Here is a 26,928-nt window from a genome sequence, read left to right as displayed (position 1 = left end):
AGGGATCTCATCAGGTCACCAGGGATCTCATCAGGTCACCAGGGATCTCATCGGTGTAACCAGGGATCTCATCAGGGTAACCAGGGATCTCATCAGGTCACCAGGGATCTCATCGGTGTAACCAGGGATCTCATCAGGTAACCAGGGATCTCATCGGTGTAACCAGGGATCTCATCGGTGTAACCAGGGATCTCATCAGGTAACCAGGGATCTCATCGGGTAACCAGGGATCTCATCGGGTAACCAGGGATCTCATCGGTGTAACCAGGGATCTCATCGGGTAACCAGGGATCTCATCGGGTAACCAGGGATCTCATCGGTGTAACCAGGGATCTCATCAGGGTAACCAGGGATCTCACTGGTGTAACCAGGGATCTCCTCAGGGTAACCAGGGATCTCATCAGGTCACCAGGGATCTCATCAGGGTAACCAGGGATCTCATCGGTGTAACCAGGGATCTCCTCAGGGTAACCAGGGATCTCATCGGGGTAACCAGGGATCTCCTCAGGTAACCAGGGATCTCATCGGGGTAACCAGGGATCTCAGTGTAACCAGGGATCTCATCAGTGTAACCAGGGGTCTCATCAGGTAACCAGGGATCTCATCGGGTAACCAGGGATCTCATCGGGTAACCAGGGATCTCATCAGGGTAACCAGGGATCTCATTGGTGTAACCAGGGATCTCATTGGTGTAACCAGGGATCTCATCGGGTAACCAGTGATCTCATCAGGGTAACCAGGGATCTCATCAACCCCCGGTGATTTTTGGTGACAATTCCCATCCCAGTTCCTGCGGTGAGTACTCATTCAGCATTCCCAGTGCAGGGTGAGCAGGGCACAAGGAGCAGGAATGCACCTCAGCCCCACCGGAACCGCCGGGCAGAGAGCAGGAACACTTTCAGCTGGGATTTTTCTGGAACTGTTAGTGCATGGAAAACACAACTTGCTTCAGAGTTCGCTGTAGTTTTTGTGAGCATTAGTGCTGACAATCCGCTTGCTGTAGGTTTCCCCGTGGTACTGATGAGGTAAGGGCTCTGGAAGAGGAGAGGGTGATGCTCAGAGCGGAGCTCCCGGGTGGAGCTGCAGAAGGAGCCTCAGGCGCTGCATCTCCAGGCCGTGAAGTTCAGCATTCCCGAGGAGCGGCACGGCCGGGGCCGGGCGGTGCAAACCCCACCAGACGGACCCGACCGTTCGGGAGCAGCGCTGCGCCCACGGCACCGACACGGAGCGGCGTGCTGTGCTTCCCGGCGCCTCCTCGGCAGTCCTGCGGGGCTCCTCACGTCCTTCCCGGGCAGCTCCGAGCAGGAGGCACCACAGCGGCCGTTCGGGCTCTGCTCCGCTGCTTTCCGCGGCGCCTCAGCCCGGCGGGACCCGCGGCGAGCGCCGAACGCCCCAAAGCCCCTCAGGAGAGCTCCGCGGGCAGGCCCGCGCTGCCCCTCCCGCGCATGCGCGCGCAGGGTTGGCGGGGCGGGCTTGGCGGGCGAGCGGCGCCGGGGCCCGGCGGGGCTCTGAGGGCGGCGGTGGGGCCCGGCGGGGCCGTGAGCGCGGCTCCGTGCGGCCGGCGGCACTCGGGCCCTGCGGGGCGGTCGGGCGGCTCTAGGGCCCGGCGGGGCACCGCGGGCGGCTCTAGGACCCGGCAGCGCGGGGCGGGCGGCTCAGGGGCCCTGCGCGCCCACGCCGGGGGTCTCGCCCCCCCTCCCGCCACAGAAGGAGCAATGGCGGCGCCGTAGCGCGGCCGCCGAACCCCCGCCCGAGCGCCGCGCCCGGGCCCGGCGGGAGCCGAGCGGGGCCGCCGCTGCTCCTCCTCCTCCTCCCGCCGCCGCTCCCCGCAGCCCCGCGGCCGCCATGGCCACCGAGCTGGAGCCGCCGGCCGCCGGCGCCGTGTCGGGCGCGGCGCCGCTGGAGGCGGAGGAGGACGAGGAGCACTGGCTGTACGGGGGTAGGTACCGCGGGGGCAGCGCGGGGCCCCGGCCGGCAGCGGGCCCGGCCCCGCCTCAGGGCCGCCCCCGGCTGCGGGGCCGTGCGGGAGCGGGGGCGGCCCCGCGGGAGCGAGGGAGGGACCGGCATCTCTCCCCGGGCCCCCTCGGGGGGACCGGCTCTGCCCCGGGCCCGGGGAGGGACCCGCGGCCGCCCCCGGCCTCCCCTCAGGAGCGCTTGAGCCGCTCTTTCTGGGCGGGTGGCGGCGTGTTATTGTCCTCTTATCAATAACACTGGTGCAGGGAGGTTAACGAGGTGCTTTGTTAAGAGTCAGTTGGCTAATCGCCCAAACCTTGTGAACCCCTGGGCTAACGGGACTGGCATGTGGCCGCTATAAACCACAGGACTTTATTGAAACGTCTTTGTCCTCCCCATAGGCTTTCCACATGAATGCTTTTATGTTTCTTCTTCCCTAGTACGTTAAAATTCTATACAGAGACCTTGATAGGTGACTTAAGTTCCTATTTGATAGTTGTCTCTGTTCTCTGAGACTTAGAATATGCATTTTGAACTTGGTTTGGTATGAGACATCACCTCTGCAGATGGATGGTGTCTGCTGACTTGGGTTGATTTTTAGTTGTTCCATTTCTAGTTGAGCTTTGTTAAAAACAGAGCATTGGGGTTACAGTGCTTTTGCACCACTGGGCACTTCTGTACCTGTGATGTCTTTTGTGCTTGAATTTAGCTTTTTTCCTTTTACTTGAATAATTTTTTTGTTCTTACTGTTATTTTTGCAGATGACACCACTGGTAAGCAAGAAGATGGACCGATTTCTGGGTGAGTCCTGAGGCTGTTTATTCCTTGTAATAATACCTGGTGTAAAGATTGAGCCTTGTTGAGCAGAGCTTTGTGGGTGCTTTAGAGCAGTGCTGTTGCCAGGAACAGCAGCCTGTCCCTTCCCCATCCCATGGGATCATCCCCAGCTGCTCCCATGGGGGTGGCAGGCATTTATGGATGTGGAAGCTGAACTGGATGAGTGGACTGGTTTGATTTAGAACTAACTTTTAGCCCTTTTTTTCTCTCAGCATTTAGCTTGAAACCAGAACTCTTTTCCAGTTTAATTCCATGGGAAAAATGATGCCCTGAGGATTGGCTTTGTGCTAGCCTGGCGTTGGTAAAACTGGCCTGTGCTTTAGTCTGGGAAAGGTAAAAACATTAAGCTTGGGTTAAAACCTTGAGCTGCTCAAGCCAGCATGTTCTGTGAGATCTCTCAAGTGGTGTGGGTAAGACTTGGAGAGAAACCACTCATCAGTTTGGCTTTCTGTGTGTGGCAGTGGTTGTCTGTCCTGGGTTATATTTCCTCTCAGTTTGTAGCTGTGTGTTTTTTGCACCAGCAGAGCTTGGGCTCAGCACAGGATTACCTGTTTGCCATTTTAAATGTAACGTTTTTCAGAAGGCTTGGTGTTCACTGGGCTTGTGTGTGTTCAGCCCCTTCCAAAGTTCAGTTTAGGGTTTATTGTCATTGTAGGTTCAGTGTCTGGAATGTTGAGGTTGTTACAGATACTGTCCTACTTCTGTGCTTAAGGAATATGAAAGCTTGTTCAAATAAACAAGCGATGAAAAACATGGTAAATTTTTACCTAAAAACATCAAATGAGCTTTGTGAGGAGGAACAACTTTTAGACAGAAATTTACAGCTGCTTTACATAAATCTGCTGTTCCTTGTCACATTCATCTGAATGTAATTTTACTTTACAAGCAGGAATAAAAATCTGAATTTCCAGCAACTGTCTCAAATAACTGCAAAATGCAGTAAGGAAGAATATTAGTGGCCATGCTGGCTGTCCTTTTTTTTCCCTATTTTTACTTTTTTCTCCCCCATATTTCTTTGTTACCCAATGAGAATCTACCTAAATGAAGAACTGTGGGGTGTTTTAAGAAAAATGACTCTTTGTTGGCTGTGCTGTCAGCAGCTGCAGGGATGCACTGCTGGCTTGTCTGGAGTGTTTGTCCCCAGGCAGGGAGCAGAAATCTGCAGGGTTTGGGATGCAGCATCACTGGCATTCCCAGCCTAAGGGATGTGTGAGAGGCCAGCAGGGTGCTGTGCTGCAGCAGTGCCCAGGATTATGTTGGCATTCTGGGCAGGTGAAATCTCTGCCACAGTTTTCTGTGCCCAGGCAGTGCTGGGGACCTGTCAGCATTCCTGGGAAGCAGAGAGGTTGGGGGAAGGCTCCTGGTTCCCAGGTGTCTCTCTGAACTCCAGTTCATACATTTTAATGCACACCCACAGATGCTTCATGTGACTTTGAAGCTGAAGGTAACACCTGCCACTCTTCCTGAGCTCAGAATCTCAGAGTTTTAAGGAGATTCAGGGTGGAGGTCAATGCTGAGTTGCTTGGATTGGGCAAAAAGTTTTTGACTCCATCAGAGATATTTTCTCCAGTGGTCCCTGCTTTGGTCCTCATGTCACAGCCTGTGTCTGCAGCATGAAAATACCTGGAGGCTGATTTTCCCTCTGACATCTTGGCTGCCTTTTATACCTGACAGTGTGTGCAGGTGTCACATCAGGAACTTGGCACCCCTGGGACCTATGCTTGGTCAGCTGCCCAGCCTCAGCCCTCTTTTTGATCTTGGCCTGATGAATCTTTTTGTGTATGGGACTTTCCCAAAATGGGGCTTCAGTTATGCTCACATTGTTTGTTCTTTGTTTTACACTCAGTGACAGTTGAGTTGTGTTATTTTGCCTTTCTTGTGTGGTGTCTTGTGTCACTCTGAAGTGGCTTTAGTGTGACCAGTGTTTGGATTCTGTGAGATGTTGCCTGTTCATTTTTGAAAGCAGTCCTGTGGATGTTTGTTGTCTGACATGGGATTTTAAATTAACAGCAACATCTCCACAAGGCACTGGTGGAGAATTGGGTTTCTTTGGCCTGGGCTTCTCTGATTGTTTTCTCTCTGAAAAAAACTCAGAATTATTTGGAAGTTCTGTGAAGCTTTACCTATGACATTAGAGACAGATGAGCTCTCTGTATTTCAGTTCTGTAACACCTGGCACACTCTTTTCTAGAGTGTGTACATCAGTTCCACTTTCTTGCTTGGCCAGTGCAATACACAATGGTAACATTTGTACAAACTCTTAAACTGGAGGTAAATCCAAACCCGACCATTGTTTCATCAGGTCTAATTTGTAATGAGTGAGAAGAATGGGTGCATAATTTTTCCCATAACTTTTCCTTTTGGAATTTTAACTACTTACTGTAAACTATTTGTAGAAACACTAAAATCACTTTTTCTTAATTTCTCTGGGACAGATGCCTTTGCTGCTGACTAAATGCATGTGTAATTATTAGCATCCTTAAGGAGGAGGTGAAGTTTTGCTTATTATGGTCTTATTCTTATCAGTTGTGATTGTGCCAAATCCGAGCTGAGCCAGCTGCCACTGAGCTGTTGAGTTCTGTCAGGTGCTCTCTGGATGTGTGAAACTGAATCTTCGCAGCAAAAGCAAAGCCAAGGCAGGAGGATGGATTTTTTTGTCAGGTAGTTGAGCAAATGCCAGCAGAACAAACACACAAGAAGAATAAAGCACTGTGTGAAAGTCACCTGCACAAAGGCTTTGGAACTCCTTGTAGTGACCCTCGAGGCTGGGCTTGTCCACTCTCTCTTCTGTGTCATGGTCACTTTGTTTTCTCTGTCCCCTCCACCAGACACACGGAGTCTGCTCACCCTCTGCAGGATGCTCCCCAGGAGAGCCGGCCCGTCAACAACGAGGAGCGGGAGATGGCCCAGCACGTACGTGTCCCACTGCCCACGGTGCCACGGGGTCTCTGGGTGACAAGCAGGGAGTGTAAAGATCCTGGTGCTGCCTAGTACCTGATACCTGCAGTGTTGGGATGTGCTGCCAGCCATTCCCAAAGCTAGATCCAGGAACAGCCTTGTCTTGTCATCCTGCCTGGAGCTGTGCGGAGGGAGCCCTGGTGCAGGCTCTGCTCATACCCTCTCAGGAGGCAGATCAGGGTCTCTGATGCTGCACTCTGGTAGGAATGGCAGAACACAATGTGTTCCAGCTCAGTATGCAGTGTGACTCCTCAAGGACCTGTAAAACATGGCTGGGATAGAAAGCCCAGGATGCTGGGAATCAGTTTTGGTTCAGGCTCAGACCTCTGAGAACGCAGTCTGGTGGCTCGGTGCTGGAAGAGGAGGAGGAGGGTTGCTTCTCCCACCCTTCTCTCCTGGACTCTTTGATGGGTTTGTTTTCTGCCACATCAAGAGGGTTCATTCAGGGTTCTGACAGACCCACGTGCTGTGGGAAGGGAGGGAGGGTGAGGGACATCTTCCTCATGTAGGGTGAGGTGCTAATTCAGCTCGTGCTTCTCACAAAACTGCACTTGCTGGATATCTGGAAGATTTCTTTTTCTATTCCTTTACTCTTGTGCCCAGCACTGGGGTTGCACTGGAGTCAAATCGGTAAAGTGAAGTGCCATGGAGGCTGATTGTGCTAAATCAGCCAAACCAAAGTCCTCAGCAGCTCCCTGCCACAGAAGTTGTGGTGAGAGAATATTTGCCTTGAAGTTCTTAGGTGAAGCCTGGTGAATGTATTTTGGTGGTTCTCATTTGTGGTTGTGTACTTTGACCGTGGCCCTTGTGAAGGAGATGCATCAGAAAAGCCCCAACTCTCAAAAAGAGTGGGGCAGAGGAACTGAGAGACGCGGTGAAGTTCTTAGAACTGAGCTAAACCTTCCCCAGGTTCAAAAATATTACTCCAAATTTCATGTAGGGCCACATCTTCAAAGGATGCAGGAGTTTCTCCGTTAGCAGCTGCCCATTGTTGTTGAAGGCTGTTCAGGGAGCTTCCTGAGCTCTGGCTGTGCTGGAGAATTCTCAGGTTGTGTGTATTAATGAGCTGCTGTGTGACTGCTGTTGCAGGCCCTTCCCAGTGGTGAGGATGATGAGGATGACAGTGACAGTGACAGCGATGACGATGATGTGAAGGTCACAATTGGCAACATCAAAACGGGAGCGCCCTCCTACATGTGGGTACTGCTGGGTGTGGGGTTTGGGGCTGAGGGATGCCAGCATGTGGGGATGGGAAGGGATGAGCTGAGAGCTGCTCTGGCTCCTGGGAGCAGTGGCCAGAACACCACGATGGCTCAGGAGCTGATGGGCAGCTCTGCCCTGCAATTGCTTGTTGGAGAATCCATCTGTAAAATGGGAATGATAATCCGTGGGGCTGCTGCTGGAAAATTAACTTACTAATTCCTGGGCTCCCTGGGGCAGAATCAAAGGTGGGAAGTTCTGTTTAACTAATCTGTGAAAACTTCCAGAACTAAAATCTGTACTGCTAAGAATTTGCATAAGCTGTGAATTCACTAATTTCCAGCTGTCTGATTTTCTGTGGCTGAGAAATGGCAAGGCTGGATTTGAGAAGCAGGAAATTATACTTTCTACAACTCTGCCTAATGTGCATTGAATAAAAATAATGAGAGAGCATTTTGCTTGCTGCTAGCAGCCTTCCTCTTACACAAATGACTTACCTGTGCTTTGCTGCATATTCTAATTTTTCCACTTTATGGATAATTTCCTTCTCTTGTTGTAGAGGTGGTTTCACTCTGATGGATGACTCTGAATAGCAAACCCAGGTGAACTAAAGCATCTCCTGAAGGGTGTCAGGGCTTGAATATATTTTGCATGAGAATCTTTAGCCAAGTAATTTGTTCAAATGCCAACGTAGTGATTCTTTTCCAATAGGGGAACTCCTATGAATCTAAACTTAAAAACGGGTAGAGGCTATGGAGCATCAGCTTCAGGTACTGCTGTTATTTTTATCCTTCACCTTTCCAGTGTTTCACCTGCCTGGCACTGACAGCTGCAGCAGCTGCAAATTTTGCTCTATTTAAAAGAATATAGGATTAGTGTAAACCAGCAATAGGAAGTGCATTTCCTAACAATCAGTGCTCCCAGCATAGTCTGAGGGGGCAGGATGCAGTGGAGTAATTTAATTACCCATCACTGAGCAAGGTGATTATAATTCTATTTAAACTAGGAAAAAATGTATTGATTGATACTTTTATAGTAAAACCCCAGAATATTTCTAAAATATATTGTTGTATTGGGGCTGAGCATTGCAGCTCTGGAGAAGGACTGGAACTCAGTGTCCTGAGCTACTTGAAGTGTAAAATACTGAAAGAAACAAACTCTGGCCTTGAGTAACAGCTGTGGTTATTTAGCTGCTGAAATTTTCCACACCATTCAGTTTAGTTTCTGCTGTAAGTTGAATCTTGGATTCTGTCCTTCCACGTATGTGAGACTGTCCTTTCATGGGCTTCATTTACTCCCTTCTACTAATTGCTTTATCCAAATGAATTCTCTTCTGATTGAGAAAATAAGAACAAATTCCCCTTGTAGGTTCTGTACCTGACAGATTTTTGCAAACTCCTGTTAGTCCACTAAAGGCTGATCCTGAGAAAGTCTCTTGTTATGAGCAAATGTGTCTGTCTTGGGAGGGGAAAATAGATACTTTGCCTGGGGAGAAAAATAATTTCATTTTCTTTTCATTTGGGATAAATTTCATGCATGTCCTAATGATTTACTCTGTCTGTAGTACCAATCTGGGTTGAATTTGCTTCTCTGCTGTTCAGCTGCAGGTGCTGCACACCCTGTTTGTTTATGGAGTGACTGGAGTCCTTTTTATTAAAAAGCTGATTGTGGTTACCTGCGTGCTGTAAACCCGGTGATTAATTCACTGCAGTGCTTTGTTTTTGCTGGAATAATTTGCTGAGCAAATGAGTGGATTAAAGGCATTGCATTAAAAGTTGTAACAGTCCCTCTCTCCCCAAAGCCAAGTTGCAGCCCAAAGGTATTGACTTGGATGCCGCAGGGAATATAAATGGATTGCCTGTGATAGAAGTGGATTTGGATTCATTTGAAGACAAACCGTGGAGGAAACCAGGTGAGGCCTCACAGTTCCTTGTGGTAAATATTTTCTGCAGTTCTAGTTGTGTCTCTTGATTTCCACATGTAATTTCTGTCCATTTGTTGTTGCCAGGGAACAGGGAAGCTGGAACAATGTGTGTTGCTCAGTCTCTGCTGCCTGGCTAGACAGTCAATGGCATTTACTGATTGAACAAGCCATGCTCTATGTAAAATTGGGTTGCATTTATTCTAGTAATTGAACTTCCCTAAAGGGAACAGCTATTTTTTTAAATGGTCTATTTCATTAATTCCCTACTTCCTGAGAACATTGCACTGATACCAATCCAATAATGTTTGGCCTTAAAGGCAGCTGAGTGGGGTCAGGATTTGGTGTTGATATTTTCCTCTTCCTGTGCAGAAGCTTGTTCTGTGTCCCCAGCACAGAGTTGTCCCTATGGTCCCTCCTCATTTGGGTACTGGGGCTGCCCACACTTATTTGTATGAGGGAGATTTCTCCTCTTACAGCTGCAGGATGCTACAAATCAGCTGCTCTTTTTCTTCTGATACAGAAGTGATTAAAGGAACTAGACATCCAGATTTTTGCTGTGCTACTCTCATCAAATGTGCTCTGATGAAATGTCAACTGAAACAAAAAGTCCACTTGCCTTTTCCCAGCCATCATTATTCTCCCTGCCAGCCCCTGTATTTTATTTATCTTTCAGCAATATTGCTGTGCTGAGTAAGTAGAGCTTTCCTGGGGTTGCCTGTGGTGTGGCCTGGGTACCTCCTGCCCACATGAAGGGCACTCCAGTGCTGAAAGCTCCATGGGCCTGTCCAGGTATCAAACCAGCACCGAAGCACCTGCAGATGGTGCAGGCAGAATGGAACAGAAGCTTTTCTTCTGCAGGGATTTCTCCTTGATTGCGAAGTGAGACAGAGGGGAATGGGAAGAAAATGAGTTAGAAAGAATGCAGTGAAGTTCAAAGATAAAGCGTGGACATGGTTGTGGCCATGCTGACATCCCTGGACCAAAGTAGAGGCAGCTGGCCCTAAAACAGTGTTGGAATGCAATAGAGGGAAGATTTCTGCAGAGCTGTGTGGTCTGTAAGTTTATTTTAGATAGCAAGTAGCTCATTACTCAACAGCCTTTCAAGTTTATATCCTTTGCAGTTAATTGTTCAGCAGCTTGGTATGTCTTTGAGTGAGGGAGTGGAAGGAGAAATCCTGTGTGGAAGAGCTGATAGAGGTCTGAAATAGAAGCTGATAAAATCGACAAGTAAATGTTGTGTTGCTGAGTCGGTGTGGATGCAGTTTGCATGTTTGGGTGGTACAGCAGGAAGAGTGGCCAGCCCAGGAGATAAGCCTCACTGCTTAGACCTCACAGTTAAACCAAGCTCAGCTTGGGCAGAGTTCTGCCTCGCTCTTGTAGCAGCTCTTTGTTTTGGAGTTGGTCTGTGTAGGAATATCTTTACATGGGGGATGTTTGAGGGACACCTCAACAGGGCAGGAGGTGCTTTGTAGTGCTGGGAGGTGGGAGGGGTGCTCCTGTCATTCCTGCAGCTGGGATTGCCCCTCTGCATCTCTGCTTTTTGGCAAGCAGTTTGTGGTCACCTCAGTTATTCAGAAGTGCTCGTGCTGAATTAGCACATTGCACAGGAGACTGGCAGTGGGAGATAACACTCTGGGATGGCTAATTAGGGTTGTGACTGAGATGTAATTACTTGTGTAGTCTGGGATGCATCAATAAAAACCTTCCACTTCAGCTGCCTTTCACGAAATGGGTGAGCCCCAGAATCTCCTCTCAAAACAGCAGAGGCAGTGATGGTCAGGAGGGGAATGTGTGGGCTTAGTTCTGCCAGGAAAAAGGTTCTGTGGCTCCACCCCATTTTTGTGGTGGGGGCTGGAACTGTCACTCCTGTGCTGTGCCCAGCACTCAGCTGATGTGGACAAAAGGAAGAAACCAGCCTGAAAAAATCAGGCTGGTGAATAAGTGATTGCAGAGGGCTCCCAGTGGCCTGTGGAGGTGCTGGCCTGTGTGTCCCAGGGGGTCCCCCTGCTGTCCTGTGTGTCCCAGGGGGTCCCCCTGCTGTCCTGTGTGTCCCAGGGGGTCCCCCTGCTGGCCTGTGTGTCCCAGGGGGTCCCCCTGCTGTCCTGTGTGTCCCAGGGGGTCCCCCTGCTGCTCAGGCCATGTTCCCCTCCCACCCAAGGGGCAGCCACTGTCTCCTCTGTGGCACCCTCAGCTTTCTGACAGGGAAAGGCACAAGCTGGGCTCTCTGGAAAACTTCTGTTGCCTCAACCCTTTATATAAGCAGTTAAAGGACAGCTTGAGAGTGCAAGTGTGCAGAACCTCTGTGTTAACTCCTGCTCCCTCTGCCAGGTGCTGATCTTTCTGATTACTTTAATTATGGATTCAATGAAGAAACATGGAAAGCTTATTGTGAAAAGCAGCGGCGGCTTCAGCTGGGGCTGGACCCTGCTCCTCCCATCAGCACTGAGAACAAGATCACGGTGGGTGACGTGTGACTCCAGCTCCTGGCTCCAGGAAAACTGGGATTGTGTTTGTAGTCACAGAGATGAGGGTGTAAGAGCAGGAGATACCCCAGTTCTGAACTGTTCTGTGTGCTTTCAGCGAGGAGAAATGCGAAAATTAATCTTTAAAAATTAAATCTCTGTTGAAAGTAATTTCTGTGTGGAAGGAATAGTTCTATCAGCCTGGCAAGTTTGAACCACTACAGCAGCAAGGCTAGAGTGAATTTCCAGTTGACTTGTAGGGGTGTCTGCTTGGAAAACCCTCTGGATGACAGAAGTGCACGGAGTGGGGCTGAGCCCCCAGGGTTGCTTTGCTTACTGCTGGAGCCTGCTGCAGTGCTGTGGCTGCCTTTTGTGTTTGCAGACTGCTTTGGCCATCAGCTTTGCAGGAGTCCATGGTGGCCATCAGAACTTCAGCCAAATTGTCATTAAAGCAAGTATTGCTCATTCCAGTTTTGACTTAGTGACTCCATGGAAAATGATTTGAGTTTAATAAACTCATAACAGGACTTCTGGTGGGAGACAGTGGACAGCAGGCTGAGGCTGGAATGGCCATTAGCTGACAGAAATGGCTGTGCCTTGACTGAAGAATAGGTTGCTGTGATTGTTCCTTTTCTTTTGCTGAGGATTAATCTCTGGTGCTCCATTCATTTGAAAGAAGGGCACAACACCCATGTGTTATATATTGCCTTCCATAGGTTCAGCAAGGAAGAACAGGAAATGCTGAAAAAGAAGTGGAAAGCAACATCATCAAAACAGAGTTCAAAACAGACTTCTTGGCTCTGGTGGGAGGACGAATGAAGGCTGGGCCTCCTCCCAACAGGTAAGAGAGGAGCATGATTTTCATGGGGGCATCTAAGAACCACCTGGCCACATCTGAGTCTCCTCAAGCCTCAAAGAGAAGCTGTTAAGCTTGGCAGGAAGCTGCTGTGGTCACTCATTCAGTGTCACCTCCAGCAGTGCAGCCCCTGCCTGCCCATGGCTCCCTCCTTGGTGCAGGGAGGGATCCTGGATCCAAGCTGATGGGACACATCTCTGGGAGTGGAAGGAGCCAGGCAAACACCTCAGCTCTGAGGGCTCACACTGCTGACATGGCTTGTGCTTGCTTGGCTTATTCCTACTCCCACGATGTTAATCTTTGCCTCCTCAAATGGAAGTGGATTACGAGTTTGGCAGAGGATAAGAGGAGCTGTTGGTTCCTGAGCCTGTGTGCGACGCTGCTGGATGTGTGGTAAAACAACTGAGTCATTCTGAGGGGCAGCCTCTGCTGGGGAAACCACTTGGCCCTTAGGAGATCGATGGGCTTTTATCAAAAGCTTCAGAAGAACACACCAGACGAGCCAGAGCTTTGGGCTCAGGGTGTTTCTGTTGCTTCATTCACAAAACAGCTTTTGCACACCTGCCTTGCAGAAAGCAGCCCTGCATCCCAACTTTACCCCTTGTCTGGGAACCAGCTCTGTGCTTCAAGGATGAGCATTAAAGCTCTGCTCAGTCTGTTGGATTTGAGCATTTTGGGAGCATTTCTGTCCCGGTGTGTAATCTCTGTTTTTACACCTGTTTGTGGTGGTTCTTTGGATAACATTTCTGGGTGTTCAGAGAGCCCAAACCCACCCCTGCTCAGAGGGAAATTGTTCAGGACTTCTCCTTGGCTTCTCGTCCCCATTTGAGAGATATTTCCCTGGTGGGAAAGAAAGCATGAAAGAAATCTGCTGACAGCAAGGCAAATTGCTCCTTGTGGTGGTTCTGAGCCTGACAAGATGCCTGTGCTTTGTACCAGGAAGCTGGGTGGGACCATTGATGTGATCGGGGGCCAGGCAGGCACAATCCGCAGGGTGGAAGGGAGACGCCGCGATAAACACGCCTCGGAGGAGAACCCCATCCAGGTAAAGCCTCTGCACAGCTGCCTTGACACATTGCTGATTTCATTGCACTTCTGGTGAGCCCTGGGCAAATGTCTGTGTGTTCCTGACCTCCCGTGTCCCAGTTCATACCTGCAGAGCAGCAGGTAATGCATTGACCCTGGTGAGGTGTGTGCATGGATCATTCCCTTCTGCAGGCTCAGTTAATTTCTGGGTTAAAAGCTTGCTCTTGCTAGGGGCTAGATTTGTCCTTTAAAGACCAGTCTTCCCTTTGGAATGGTAAGGCCTGAGTTCTTTCATCATCAGCCCTCCAAAGTTTTCCTAGGAGTGTGTAGCTGGGAATCTCTTCTGTGGATTATTCCCTTCCCTTCCACTGTGGGGTTGGAATCTTCAAATCTGCAGTGAAGGGTTTGTACCTGGGGCTGGTGTTTCTCTGTACTTTAAAGAAACATTTAGTCTCAAATCAGTTGGTGCAGCCCACACCTCAGACTGAGCCTGGGCCTGTGTTACTGGATCTTGTCCCTTTTAAGAAATGAAAGCCTGTGTTTAAAGCTGGTCTCAGTTCTGGGCCTGCCTGCCCAGTGTGTGACCATAATGTTCTGGGTGGTTCCTAGGCAGGAAGCTGCAGGGTCTGAGGACCATCTGCCAAGCAAGCCCCCTTCTCTTAACCACCTTCCTCCTGCCAACTCTGCTAACTTGCCAGAAAAACCTAAACATGGAACCTTTCCCTTCCTAGGCCCAATTCCTTGGCTATGGTTTGGTGGTCCATTTATTTTTTTAGTAGTCAGTTTTCCAGATTTTGCCAACAAGAAGAGTTTGCTTAAGAGACAGCATTTGCTGGGGAAGGGTTGTTAGTTGTTCCTCCCCTCACAAGCACTGCCAGCTGCACTTCAGGTCACTGTGGTGCCTCTGCATTCCTTCAGGCACAGCCACAGTCCTGTTGTGGTGATGCTGCCAGCACTGCGAGGGCCCTGCTGCAGGAGCAGAGGGATTAAAACACTCTCTTCTCCTTCCTGTGCCCCCTAAGGTCCTGGGAGACCATGGCAGTAAGCCCCAGCCCCCCCAGCAGCCCCAGCAGCCCTCCCAGCCCCAGCAGCCTCCTCAGCAGCAGCCGTTTGCTCCACCAGCAGGGCCTCCGCCTCCCCCGCTGGCCGGGCCTCCTCCTCCACACTTCCTGCACCCTCCTCCTCCAGTGACTTCTGTTCCACCTCCTCTGCATCCTCCAGGTACGTGTTCGCTCCGTGGAACCTGAGCTGGGACATCCCAGGCTTGGAGCAAATCAGAGGTTTAATGGTTCAGTGCCATGGGATGGGTGAGCACTCAGGGAACAGATCCTTACCCTGGCCAGGCTTTGTTTAGTCTCCATCAGCCCATTTAATATTTGCCCTGAATATTTAAAAATGGCAGCTGGTCCTTGAAGAAAAACCTCTGGGCTTTGTTTTCCTGAGGGAACCTTCCAGTGCTACTGATCCATTTGCTTTATTGATAAATGTCAGGAAGCAGGTTCCTGTTTCTCTGGAGGAAGCTGACAACTGTTGCTTCTGGCTTAAATACATCAGGCTGAAGTGAGGGGGCCACACTGTTGGGCTTCTCCTGGTCCTGGAGCAGCAGCCAGGCTCTGGAGAGGGCACCAGGAGCACTTCATGCAGTGACTCCTGCCTGAGGAGGATTTGCTGCAGCACTCAAGGGTTCTTTTCCCTAGTAACTTTGCCATGGTAGCTTTTCCTGCTGCCTTAGATTAAAGTGCTTGGCAAAATCAAGCTGGACACCCTGGAGTGGAACCTGCAGCAGGTTGTCCTCTCCAGCTCCTTCAGTTGGTCTGAAGACCAAAGCAATTGTTTGTGTGTTCACACTCAGAAAAGGTGTTCCCCAGTGTAAGAGAACAGCAACATTTTAAATTATAATGGTAAAGAAATCATTGTTTGGGAAAATTTTTATAATTTATAGGCTGATTCCTGCTTAGTAGCACCAATTTTTCTCCTGCTCTGTTTGCTCCAGTGTGAGATTTATTCAAAATTGTGCTTTGAGGTTTAGCTTGAGGTACAGAGAGTCTATGCAGTACAGAGAGGCCACGCTTTCCTTGTTGTCCTCACTTGTTTTCCTGCTTATTTCCACAGGCCTGCCACCTCCAGGTCCAATTCCAGGTAGGTTTACCTTGTTCTTGGTAACAGCAGCAATTTTGATCACACAGGTTCAGAGCATTTGGACTAAGTAACATGAAATAGGATGTCACCAGTTTAGAGCACAGCTAATTTAAGATCAGTAAACTCCAACTGAGCATTGTACCTGAGCTGCTTATCTTCTATTCTGACACAAATCTGTAGGTCAGAATAACTTGATTGTTACATTCTGATCAGAATGCAACGTGTCTGCCTCCCAAGGACCACTTTTCCCCCAAGGGCTGTAAAAGTTTATTGTTACTCCTTGATGAATCTTAGGTTCAGTATTTATAAGCCAAAATAGAAGGTAGTTTTTGCTTTGTTTTTCTTCCCATATCCCTACAAAACTAACAGAACTTTAGGGTGTGAATTTGGGGAGAAGGTCCTACCCTAAAGGAAAATTATTCCATTTTAAACAGGGCCTTGTTTAGAGTAAAAAGATGCTTTAATGGTTTTTAACTGTGAACAGCACTCATGAAGCTGCAAGATCTTGGTGCTGATTTATCCTTCTGTGTCTAGGGCTGTTCCCACCACCTCTGGCACCACCACCAGCTCTCCTCATCCCAACCTTGGATGGGTAAGACCACACCTGGGGAAGATCCTGCTGTGGGAGCAGCTGCCCTGGAGGGAGGAGGGAAGGAGAACAGATCCAAAATCAGTGCTGGGGAGGCACGGTCTGGTCTTGAGTTGGGGTGGGGGAGAGCAGAGTCTGTCAGGAATCCTCTGTGCATTCACCTGGATTTGTCATATTCAAGGCACAGGAAGGAGCCAGTAAAATCTAGGTAAAGCCTAGAGTAGTTCATAGCATGATTTCTTACTGCAGATGCTTTCTCTGGAGGTGCTCCAGATAGTTTGTGAGCAGTGGTGCTTTCCCAGGGCAAGCAGTGGGATTATGGCAGGTTTGGAAGCTGTGGCAAAACCCATGAGCTTTTCTGGTAGTGGGATTCCCATAAGAATGCTCCACAGACCTCCAGGAGAAACAGGGTGAAGCTGCTGCACAGCCAGAGCTGTGGGGTCCCTGATGTCAGTAACTCACCCCCTTTTCTCTCCCAAAGGCAGCCAGCCAGCTACAACAACAGGCAGCCACCTCCCTTTGGCTACAACTCTGCAGGTGAGCACGGGGCAGGACACATCCCACTGCTGCTCTCTCTCTTCCCTGGCTCTTGGCAACCCAGGCTTTTCTGAGGCTGACACCCACCATGTCTGCTCCAGCTCCAGGCTCTTGCTGTGTCCCAGAGGGTCCCAGTCAGGAGCACAGGCTGGCTGTGCTGCTCTGAGTGTTGTGCACGTGTGGTGATGCAGTTTTGTGGCCCAGTGCTGAGGCCCAGCTCACTGTTGAGGGCAGATCCCCAGCACAGAAAAGCTGCCCTGGTGCCTCAGCAGTGTGTTCTGCCTGTTTGCACACACATGTGCTCACCCTCTCCCTTTTCCCCACCCTCTGGGATTAGCACAAGCATCCACAACTACTGAGCTTGGCATCTCCTCCCCGAGCTTTTGAATCTCTCCCACTTCACCCTTGCCACGGGCACCATCTCCTGTGGTTTTGTAATGGGAGAGGCAGTGCCAGGATTTCAGCAGATCCCTCCCCTGGTGCAGCCCCAGTTCTCTCCCAGTCCTGTGGTGACCAGGAGTGGCTCCTGGCTGTGCTGAGCAGTGGAAGCTCAGGCAGCCCTGCAGTGCCTCCCTGCAGGACAGGGCTGGAGGAGTGGCAGTGCCAGCCCTTCCCAAGGAGAGCAGCCTGCAGTGCTGCCAGATGTGGCACTGCTTTGGGATGTGCCCTCACCAGTCCAGCTGGCCCCCTCTGCCTGCGAAAGGCTGGTGGCTCTGGGCTCCCCAGGTGCCATCTTTCACTGGCAGGTGGTGGCCCTGTCCCTCCCCAGGTGCCACCCTAGAGCAGAAGGTACCTGGTGGGAGGTGAGACCTTGTACAGGTGACCAAGAGCCCAGGGCTGACAGAGACTGCAGTGCTGCCTGCTCTTGGGCCTTCCCCAGGGAGGAGTTCCTGTTCTTAGCAATCTGCTGGGAATGAAGGGGAAAGCACAGCAGGGAGCTGGGCCATTGTCCCCTTGGCTCAGCTCTGCTGCCAGAGGGATCTTTGGAAAGGGAGGGACAGAGCGGGTGCTGGGCACGCTCTGGCTGACAGAGGGTTCTGTCTGGCTGCAGATTCAGGTTTCATCAGCTACCCCCCCATCTCCACGTCCCACACGCCCTGGGTGACCACGGTGGACAAGGGCACGAGCAGCTCCAGCAGCAGCCACTGGGAGTACTCGGGCTCCAGGCGGGACAGGGAGCGCGAGCGGGACAGGGAGCGGGACAGGGAGCGCGACCGCGACCGGGACCGCACCCCGACCACCAGCGAATACAACAAGTGAGTGCTGCCCCTGCTGCTCCCCTGCAGCCCTGGGCCACCTCGGGCTGTCTGCCCAGGGGCTGGGTATAGAGGACACCAGCTGAATTCTCTGGAATGTCTGGGGAAGAGCTCCTTTGGATCAATGACTATAGCACAGACCAGGAGCTGTGCCACTGGCTGATTTCCTGTCTCTGGGATTTTTGTTTAAATCCAGCAGAACCAGTTACTCTTGCTCTCCCATGGGCCAGTCAATGAAATAGCCCCTCTGTGTTTACTCAGTGTTTCGCAGCTCGGTGTGAAGCACTGGCTGGAGGAGCTGCTGCTTCTTGTCTTCTAAATGTCACTGTCAGATCAAAGGACAAACAGCCTGCTCTGCTCCGCTCTCCTGTGGGGCTGGGAGTGCCATTCCCTGGGAGTCAGCCAGGAAATGGGAGCAGGACTGGAGAGACCACCTTGGTGGGAGCTGCTGTGGCCTCAGCTGACAGCAGTGCTGGGAGCACTTGGGAAAGAACAGGAGGCTTGGAGCCTCCCTGTGTTCATCTAAGGTGGAGGCTGTGCTGCAGAGGCTTCCCAAACCCATCCCTTTGGTGTTCAGTCAGCAGCAGCATCGGAGTTTTACGGACTCCAGGCTCAGAAATTCCAATAATCATTCAAAACATGATCAGAATGTGCATTCCTGGCACAAGAATCTTCCTGCTGGGGAGCTTCCCAGCCCAGGGAGGGAGCAAACAGGGCAGTGTGCTCCTAATATTTTTTTTTCCCCTTTATAAGCTTTTGGGTTGGGTACTGTGGATGGGAGACAGGGAAAGAGAACAGAAGACAAACTTGCTAAAATTGGGAAGATCTCAGACTCCCTCGCTTCCTTGTCCATGCTGGAGCCAAGGCCTAGGATCAGCACTCCTGAGCACATTGCTGGCATTTCTGGGTGGTGTGGAGCACCCTGGTGCAGGTCAAAGCAGGGCAAGAGGCCGTGCAGTCCTTTGAAGCACTCCCAGCTGATTGATCCTGGACATTTATTTGTTTCCAGGAGTGTCAGAACAATGTCTCTGACATCCTGTCTCCCAGGTCTTGAGTATTGTTCCCACAGGGCGACAACCCTTCGGCTTTTGGCTTTCAGAAGTTGACCAGGGGGATGTAGAGGGGAGTGTGGGATGTGTCTCAGTTTGGGGTACACCCTGCCCACTCCTGGGGATCCAATGAGGTGCTTTGAGCAGGTACAGGGGCACAGACAGAAAGCTGTGCTCACAGCTCTGAGCTCGTGGGGAAGAAAAGAGCCCTGACAGCAGAGGGTGGGAGGTGACCTGGGCTGTGTGTGCTGAGGGCAGCAGCAGCCGCAGGGAGGGAGCGCTGGAGGAGCGTGTGCTCTGCTCCTGCTGCAGCTGTCCTGAGCAGCCCGCTCAGTGGCAGGGGAGGGCGGCCGCAGCCCTGCCCAGTGGCCCAGGCCCGGGGCCGTGTCCCTGTGCCCACGTGTCCCTTGTCCCCGCAGTGACGACGAGCGGTACCGCTACTACAGCCGCGAGCGCAGCTACGACTTCGAGCGCGATTACCGGCGCAGCCGCGACCGCAGCCGCGAGCGCGAGGAGCGGCACCGCGAGCGCCGCCACCGCGACAAGGACGACGGCAGCAAACACAAATCCTCCCGCAGGTCAGTGGGGAGTGCCCGTGGAGTGCCAGCCGGGCTCATCCCAGCTCCCTCTGTGGGTGGGAGGAGCCCTCTGGGACAGGGGAAGGAGAGCTTGGGGTGGAGTTGCCACTCGGTGGTGAAGGAGGGGTTGAGCTGGGCTCAGCCTCCCAGCAGAGCTGCCATCTTAACAAAAGCACTCGCAAAGGAGGTGCAAGGCCACGACAGAAGCATCAGCTTTTGGTCCTGCTGCTCCTGTGCACCAGGGCAGAGCCCACAGAATCAGTTAGGTTGGAAAAGAGCTGTAAGATCGAGTCCAGTCTGTGACCCAGCAGTGCCTTGTCACCCAGACCATGGCACTGAGTGCCACATCCAGCCTTTCCTGAGCATCTCCAGGGACAGTGACTCCATCACCTCCCTGAGCAGCCCATTCCAATGCCCAGTCACTCCTTCTGTGAAGAACTTCCTTCTGCCTGCACTCAGAAATGGCTTCTTGAGCAGGAACAGAGCTCTTGCCCAGAGAGTGATAGTGAGGGAGGTGATGGTCTGCACCACGATAAAACTTCTGGGGCAGAGCAGCACGTCCTGAAATCACAGCTTTTCTGCAGAAGATGGATTTGCAACAGGTGATCTTCCTGGAAGAGCAGTCCCCAGCAGAGCAGCAGCCCTGCTCTCTGGGCTGAGGCAGGTTCTGTGCTCAGGTCCTGTGTCACTTCACATCCCATTAATGACTTGTTCTTGCTCTTTTTCCTTGATGTGTCAACTCCCTTCTTTTAGGGGAAATTCCTGTCAGCCCTGTAGGTAATTACCCTTATTTTGAAACTGGTATCAGAAAAACTCCTGTGTAGTGACTGGAGGAAAAAGGCTGGTTTTATCCTTAAGGAGATGAGTAAGTTTTCAAGGATTGCTAAAGGGTTGGAAGCAAAATGATAGGAAGACTAAGACCATAATAAAAACTTAATACAGAACAACTGGAAGCTGAGCTGCTATCAGACAAACAAGCCATTGGCTTTAGGTTATTTCTCAGCTTCCTCTACTCAGAATTGGAACTTGGAGTAGATACCTCACTGTAAGAGTCCCAGCCCATGGTCCCCTCCAGCCCAAACCTTCTGGTATTCCCTGCTGGAGGCACACTGAGGTTTGAGCCTGTTTGAGGCACCTGCAGATGAAAGGGTTTCATTTCCAGCTTCCTGCAAACTGAGCAGTCTACAGGAAATCACTGACGCTGCTCTCAGTATTAAAGGACAGTCACACTGTCCCAGCATAAACCACTGACACAGCGGCCACAGGCTGGCTCAAGGTGTTTTGTGGAGAGGCAGCAGCCTTTTATTTTTCCCTATTTTTCTTGCCTTTAATGGCTGTGAAACCATTTATTAAACCAGCCAGAAAATTACTTGAAGCCAGGAGCTTTTCAGCCAGGTTCAGCCAGTTCAGTGTCTGCTGCTAAACTGGAATTCCAGCTGTGCTAGGAATTGGTCTGCACACCTGATGCTGTCCCTGCTCATGGAGCTGTCACAGTTCATCCTGGGATAAACTTACCTGCTTGTTCCTGTACTCTGGGCTGTGCTTTAACTCTGCCACCTTCACACCCCAGTCAGCTCCTTAGAGCTCCTGTGGTTTGAGCCTGTGAGAGAAGCAGCAGAAATCTCCTCCTGGGGGTCCAAAACAGCACTCTGCCCTTTTCCTGGTGGGAGGCAGAGCTGCATGGAGCAGCTGGCAGGGCACAGGCTCAGGGCATGCTCAGGCCTGGGATTGCACAGAAATCCTGGGTAACATCCCCAGTTATCACCCACATCTGGAAAACTGGGGGAGATAAAGGAGTTCCAAAGCACGAAGCCAGTGAAGAGCCAGGTCAGGTGTGAGTCAGCAGAAGCAGAAACAGGATCTGCCTCCCAGATCATGGGGAACCCACATTTCTCTCGCTCCACTGATCCCTTTGCTGCCTCTACTCCAGGGATTTCCCCAAAACGTTCTGAGGAGTGAAAGTCTCAGACACGTCTCGGGTTTAGGACTCCTCCTCTCAGCCTTGGTGCTGTGTCAGAATTGTTGGAGCTCGCTCAGGAGTGGAGGAACAGCAAGGTGTTGCCTGTGGACACTGCCGGGGTGGCTGGGAGTGTGACAGTGGCAGTGTGTGTGACAGTGGCAGTGTGGCAGTGCTGATGCATCCCAAAAATCCCCACTGTGCCCTTGGCATTGCTGAGGTGGCTCCCTCAGGTGGGGATCAAAGCCCTGTGCCCATCGCTGGGTCCCTGCTGTGGCAGGGCTGTGTCTGATGTCACTTTGTCCCCTCTGTTCCTGCTCAGGAAGCAGCACGAGAGCGAGGAGGGCGAGAGCCACCGGCGCCACAAGCACAAAAAGAACAAGAGGAGCAAGGAGGAGAAGGAGGCCAGCGAGGACGGCGCCCAGGAGGGCGAGGAGCAGGACACCAAGGAGTGAGCCAGGCCCCACCAGCCCTCGGCAGGAACTCTCCTGTGGAACCAGCATGGAATTGGTGATGTTTTGTTTGGGGGGTGATTTTTTTTTATTATTATTTTTTACTTTTTCCAAGGGAAGAGGCTGACTGGGTGAGCCATGGCACAGCCAGAAGTGCTTCAGGAGCTGAGGCTGCACGTGCCCTTAAACTTCCTTTTTTTGTTTGTTTTTGATACAAGACAATACAGCAGTACTAGTTACAAGGCACTGAGCTACTCTACTCATCCACATCCCTAGGGAGAACTTTGGTGTATCAGATCCTATGGTTTCTGATGGAAGATGGCTTCAGCTGAAACTAATGCAATTAGGTCATAGCTCTTTTTGTCATCATCATTCCTTTTGAGAACTAGGACAGTAAGTGCAACTTGAAATTTATTGTCCAAAGAACAGCGTGACTTAGATCCCGGGAGCCAGCTTAGAGTCTGGTGTCCAGTAGTGAAAAGTCTCATCCCTGAATAAATTTCTTTATAGCTACAAAAACAGCTTCTGATTTCTCCGTGGCCAGCTGGGCGTGTCAGGAGGAGCTGCAGGATCTGCTCCAGGTGGGCACAGAGGCCTGCCTGGATGTGGCAGCTTCCAGAAGCTGCTGAGGGCGTTCACACAGAGTGTGCAGAGACTCCAAAACTGGGGTTTTTTATCCATTGCAAAGGTAGTTCTGTCATGTTACACCCCTGCGTGGGGAATCAATGAAGATCCATAGCAAGAGCATGAATTTCTCTTTAATTCCTTTTGAACTTAACTATTTTATTTCATTTTTTTACTAAGAGTTGACTGAATAACCTAGAGTACAGTAGAGAACACCAAGTTCCAGTTAGCAATTTGCCCTCGTGGGACTGGTGTTTCTATTTGGGTATCACCAACACTCCTGTCCAATGCATTCCTTTCCCTTAGATCCCAAAATAAATTTAGTCAAATTCCAAAGTTTCTTTGGATTTAGTATTGGTTGGGGAAGGGGCAACAGAAATGTTTCTGGGTGGGAAGAACAGGGGAGATAATTTTGAGGGGTTTTTGTCTGTCTGGTCATTAGGATCCTGACCTTCTGTTTGTGTCAGTCCACAAATGTCTCATTTTCCTTTGACTTGTTATTTAAAACTGTCTGAAATATTTGTCCTTAAATAATATGGTTCTGAAATGTTCTGTATTTTTTGGTATCGTAATCTTGGAAGTCTTGAGTGTGCTGGGAAGTGCCCAGCCTGTGCCAGGAGAGCCTTTGGTCTGGGTTCAGCATGGTGGCAGGGCAGCGATGGGTTTGGAGCTGCAGAGCCCAGGGGAGGAGGAGGAGAACTGGGACTGCTGCTGGTTTTGGTTTTCATGGAGGTTTTTTAATGTGAGATGTGTGTGCACTGAGCCAGGGTGAGCTGGGATCAGGCTGCAGGCTCTTTGGTGGAGCCCAGATTTAGGAACATCACCCCCTGGCCCCCTGCAGCACTCCCAGCTCCTGGCACTGGCTGTGCAAGGAACAAGGGAATGCTCAGGGCTGGCCTTCAGCTGGGAGTGCCCAAAAGCTTTTAGGAGAATGGGATGAAGTGGAGAAGAAATCCAAGCCAGAGTGGTGAGGAGGATTCAGGAGTGCTTGCTCTGTGCCCCCTGGCACTGCTCAGACAGAGGGGCCCAGAGCCCTGGCCAGCCTCCCTCGGGAGCCTGCAGCTGCTGAGGGTGAGAGCTGCTGGCTCTCCCAGCACAGAGCTCTGCCCTGGCAGTGCCCCCAGCCCCCTCTGAGCTGGCTCTCCCTGCCTGGACCAGGACCCGTGCTCCACTGGAATGCTGCACCCAGGGGAGGGGGGTTGGCCCCAAACAAGGACATTTCTCCCACCTTTGCATGCTCAGGTGTCCCTGGTGGCTCTCCAGGGCTGTTCCACACCCCCGCCCTGAGCTCCTGCAGGTAATGGTGATCACATCCAGTCTGCACCTCCTCCTGTGTTACCTGAATGAGCTGGACCCAAGTACAGAGTATGCTGAGGTGGAGGGGACCTTCACTAATGGGGGCAGGCTTTTAGGGCCAGGAGCAGCTGTGAATTTGAGGTAAGTACTTTTAAATTGGTTTCTTTTCATTAAATAAAAGTAAAATGTTTGCCTTTACTATCAGGGAAATGCAAAGGTGGGGTGTTGGAAATAATCTGTACTTGGCAGCAGAAAGCTGCTGCAGGTTTAGTGGTGTTGGGATGTGGGGTTTACTGTTGTTGAGGGATTTTTCCCAGCCACGGTGTATTTCAGGAGAGTCCAGCTCCTTTCCTGGGAGAAGCAAAGACAATTAATTACACTGTTTCCTGCCACAGGGTCACTTTTTGGAGCAGTCTTGCTGAGGTGACCTGTTCTGGGGGCATTAGTTTCTACATGGAAAGAAAGGGTAAAAACCACACTTGGAATGCATATTGTTCAGCAATATTACAATAATTTATAAAGGCATCAAAACAAACTCAACATCTATTAACAAGCTGATTTAGGAAACAAAATTTAAATTATGAGGACATTTTGAGGAGGTTGAAGGCACCTTGAAAGGAGATGGAGTAAAAACGGTTCTGCAGCCTCCTCCTCCCTCCACTGCCAGCCCAGCAGCTGCACAGCTCCTCCCTCCTGCCCTTCCCCCTGTCTGGGGCAGGCAGTGGGAATCACCCTCTCTCTGTCCACATCACTATTTACTGTTCCAGGCACAGATTCTGCACATTGATTGGAAAGAGATAAAAAATTGCTTCATGGTTTTGTGTCCCAGCGAGGTCAGCGATGAGTTTTCTGTGTGGATGATTTTGGTCTCAGCATTGCCCAGTAGAGCAAGAGGAGAGGAGCCCAGGTAGTCCCAGCTGTGCTGTCAGAGTCCCCAGAGGTGTTGCTCAGCCCAGCAGGGCTGCTGGGAGGATGGAGCTGAGGTTCCTGTGTGTCCTGGGCTCTGGGACAGGCCCTGCTGCACTCCCAGCACAGGAGGTGAAGTCACTGTGTGCAAACAGGGCCCAGGGACAGCAAATGACAAACTGCCAGCCCAGGAGAAGCTTCAGCCAGGCCTGGGCTCTTTCCTGCAGGGCTGCTACAAGGAATTAAACATTCATTCTAGGCAGCATTTTGGACAGGGGACAGACTCCTTGGATTCTTACAAAACTGGTGCTGCAAAAGGTGCAGCAGAGGCAGCACAGGAGGAAAGACCTCTCAGTGCAACCTGGTTTGAGAAAAACCCATCATCTCTGCTGCTGCTGCTGCTGCTAAAAAAGGGAATTGCTTCAGGTGGAGTTTGCAAGTAGGAACTTTCACAGTGTCAGAGGTCAAAGCACCCTGTCTGGCCTTCAGTTCTTTAACTGTAAATTTTAACTGCACAGTGGGTTTGAACTGCAGCCAGGCTGGGCAGAGTCTCCTGCTGGAGGTGACTTTTCCTGCAGCCAAGGATCCTTTGAGCTTCCCCTGGTTCCATTAGTTGATATTTTGCTCCAGCTGCAAGAGGGACATGCAGGGAACTGCAGGAGAAATCTCACCTGCCTGAGAGTACAGGTGCTCCTGCCCCTGCCTGAACTCTGCCCTTCATCACTGGAAACATAAAAAGAAGACAGGCATCAGGCTGGGCCAGGGGTGTCTGACACCAGCCCATTCCCTTCCTCACCTTCCTTCTGGGCAAAAAGCTGCTTTTATCAATCCTAAAACCAGGGAAACTTGTGTGCAATAAGTGAACCTTGCCTTTGACCTTTGGTAAAGTCACATTTTGCATCATATTTCAATGAAACCACTCTTGCTGCTACCTTTGAGAGTGGTTCTTTGAGCTGTTGCAATTGTCCCTTTGCAATAAATCAGTGGAGTTGGCAGGATCCTGAACTGGGATTTGTGGCAGGACCCTCATACAGGCAACACAGCTCCCCCAGGCTGCCCCAGCAGCTCTGAGTTACCGTGGGGTTTTCATGTTCTAGCACAGCCCCTGGATTCCTGACACCTAAAAATGCTCCTGCAAATCCTGATAGACAGAAATGCCTAAATTGGGTCCCCATCCTTAGAGATCCAGTAGCTGCTTCTAAAAGCCTCTGTTTTAACCTGTTCAAATACTCAATGGAAAGCAGAGCCCTAAAATCAAGGCAAGCCTCAGCAGCCTCCAGGGCAGGTTGTGGAGAAACACTGGGAAGAACTTTCTGTGCACCACCAATCCTGAGGAGCTTTAATGAGCCTGGGAAGCTCCAACTGTTGGATTAACCCTTACTTTGAATTCAACATCCAGATTTGTTGGTAAAATGTTTTCCATTAAAAGGAAGCGAGGAGTCTTCCATGGCAATGCACCAGGAGCAGGAGTGGAGCAGTCCCTGTTTCCCTGTCAGGTGGGGCCTGGGTGGTGCCCAGCTGCTGTTGGATACCTGGAAGTGTTGGGGCTTTGCTGGAGCTGTCACACCAGGCTCCCTGGCCAGGACACCACGGTCAGGGTGACTTTGTTCCTCTGCTCCTTCAGCATTGGGATCAATTCCGAGTTGCTCATTCCGATTGCTGGCACTCCGTTCACTGCCACGATTTCATCTCCACACCTGCCCAAAGACAGGAGCCAGTCAGCACTGGGTGCATCATCAACCCTGCACCCAACCATCAACCCCTCCTTGAAAGAACTTCTTCTCTTCAGTCAGAGGGCAGGGAAGAGGAGAACACTGCTGTGCTGGGGCGAGGGGCAGGCAGCAGGGGAGCTGTGCTGGTAAAACACTGGCCCAGGTCACTGCCACCAGCAGGGCTGTGGGAGGGACCTGCCCCTCTCTGGCACACCCAGCCCTTTCTGGGGGCTGCAAGAGCCCCCACAGCCCCATCCCAGCACTGCAGCTCTGGGAGCAGAGCCCAGCTGAGCCCGGTGCTCCCATGCAGCTCTGGGAGCAGAGCCCAGCTCCCTGCACCCAGCTGTGTCCCCTCCCTGTGTCTGGCAGCCCTGGGTGCCCAGGAGCCAGCTCAGCACCCCAGAGAAGCCGGTGGGGTCCTGCAGCCCCAGCCTGCTCCTCTCACTGGGATCTCTCACCAACCACCTGAGCCAAGCTCGAGTTAAGGCTCCTGCACAGGAGGGCTTTTGTTGCTTGTGTTGGGATACTTTTCCTAATCCAAGGGGTTTTATAGTCTGGAACCTCCAAGATTCATCTCAAACATCCCCCTTCTACTTTTACCTAATGCCTCAATTAAA

At 51.2% G+C, this 26,928-nt stretch overlaps 2 protein-coding genes across 5 annotated transcripts in view; one reads left to right on the top strand and one right to left on the bottom strand.

Annotated features, from left to right (window-relative positions):
* The first annotated feature begins 1,453 nt into the window (after positions 1-1,453).
* Positions 1,454-25,002, top strand: LOC135304613 (pre-mRNA 3'-end-processing factor FIP1-like). Its single transcript, XM_064427226.1, has 16 exons — positions 1,454-1,939; positions 2,715-2,754; positions 5,619-5,703; positions 6,838-6,944; positions 7,660-7,718; positions 8,750-8,860; positions 11,201-11,331; positions 12,051-12,175; positions 13,130-13,235; positions 14,239-14,437; positions 15,329-15,355; positions 15,890-15,947; positions 16,426-16,481; positions 17,533-17,737; positions 19,206-19,364; positions 21,644-25,002. The coding sequence occupies exons 1-16, from the start codon at positions 1,846-1,848 to the stop codon at positions 21,774-21,776; spliced, it is 1,695 nt and encodes a 564-aa protein (XP_064283296.1). The 5' UTR covers positions 1,454-1,845; the 3' UTR covers positions 21,777-25,002.
* The window catches only part of LOC135304612 (ligand of Numb protein X 2-like), a 30,168-nt gene continuing 27,424 nt past the window's right edge, over positions 24,185-26,928 (bottom strand). For all 4 annotated transcript variants that reach the window (XM_064427225.1, XM_064427224.1, XM_064427222.1 and 1 more), the window contains one exon: positions 24,185-26,296. In XM_064427225.1, the coding sequence (XP_064283295.1) occupies positions 26,161-26,296 (136 nt within the window). In that variant the 3' untranslated portion in view covers positions 24,185-26,160. The remainder of the gene's footprint in view (positions 26,297-26,928) is intronic.

This window comes from Passer domesticus, chromosome 7, assembly GCF_036417665.1.
Source record: "Passer domesticus isolate bPasDom1 chromosome 7, bPasDom1.hap1, whole genome shotgun sequence".
In the NCBI taxonomy this organism is placed as follows: domain Eukaryota; kingdom Metazoa; phylum Chordata; class Aves; order Passeriformes; family Passeridae; genus Passer; species Passer domesticus.
The sequence above is the reverse complement of the archived record's forward strand: the minus strand, read 5'-3'. Positions and strand labels throughout refer to the sequence as shown.

Coding starts and splice junctions, on each gene's coding strand:
- LOC135304613 (XM_064427226.1), top strand. CDS start 1,846: ATGGCCACCGAGCTGGAGCCGCCGGCCGCCGGCGCCGTGTCGGGCGCG. Junction 8,861..11,200: donor CAAACCGTGGAGGAAACCAG/GTGAGGCCTCAC, acceptor TCCCTCTGCCAG/GTGCTGATCTTTCTGATTAC. Junction 15,948..16,425: donor CTCATCCCAACCTTGGATGG/GTAAGACCACAC, acceptor TCTCTCCCAAAG/GCAGCCAGCCAGCTACAACA.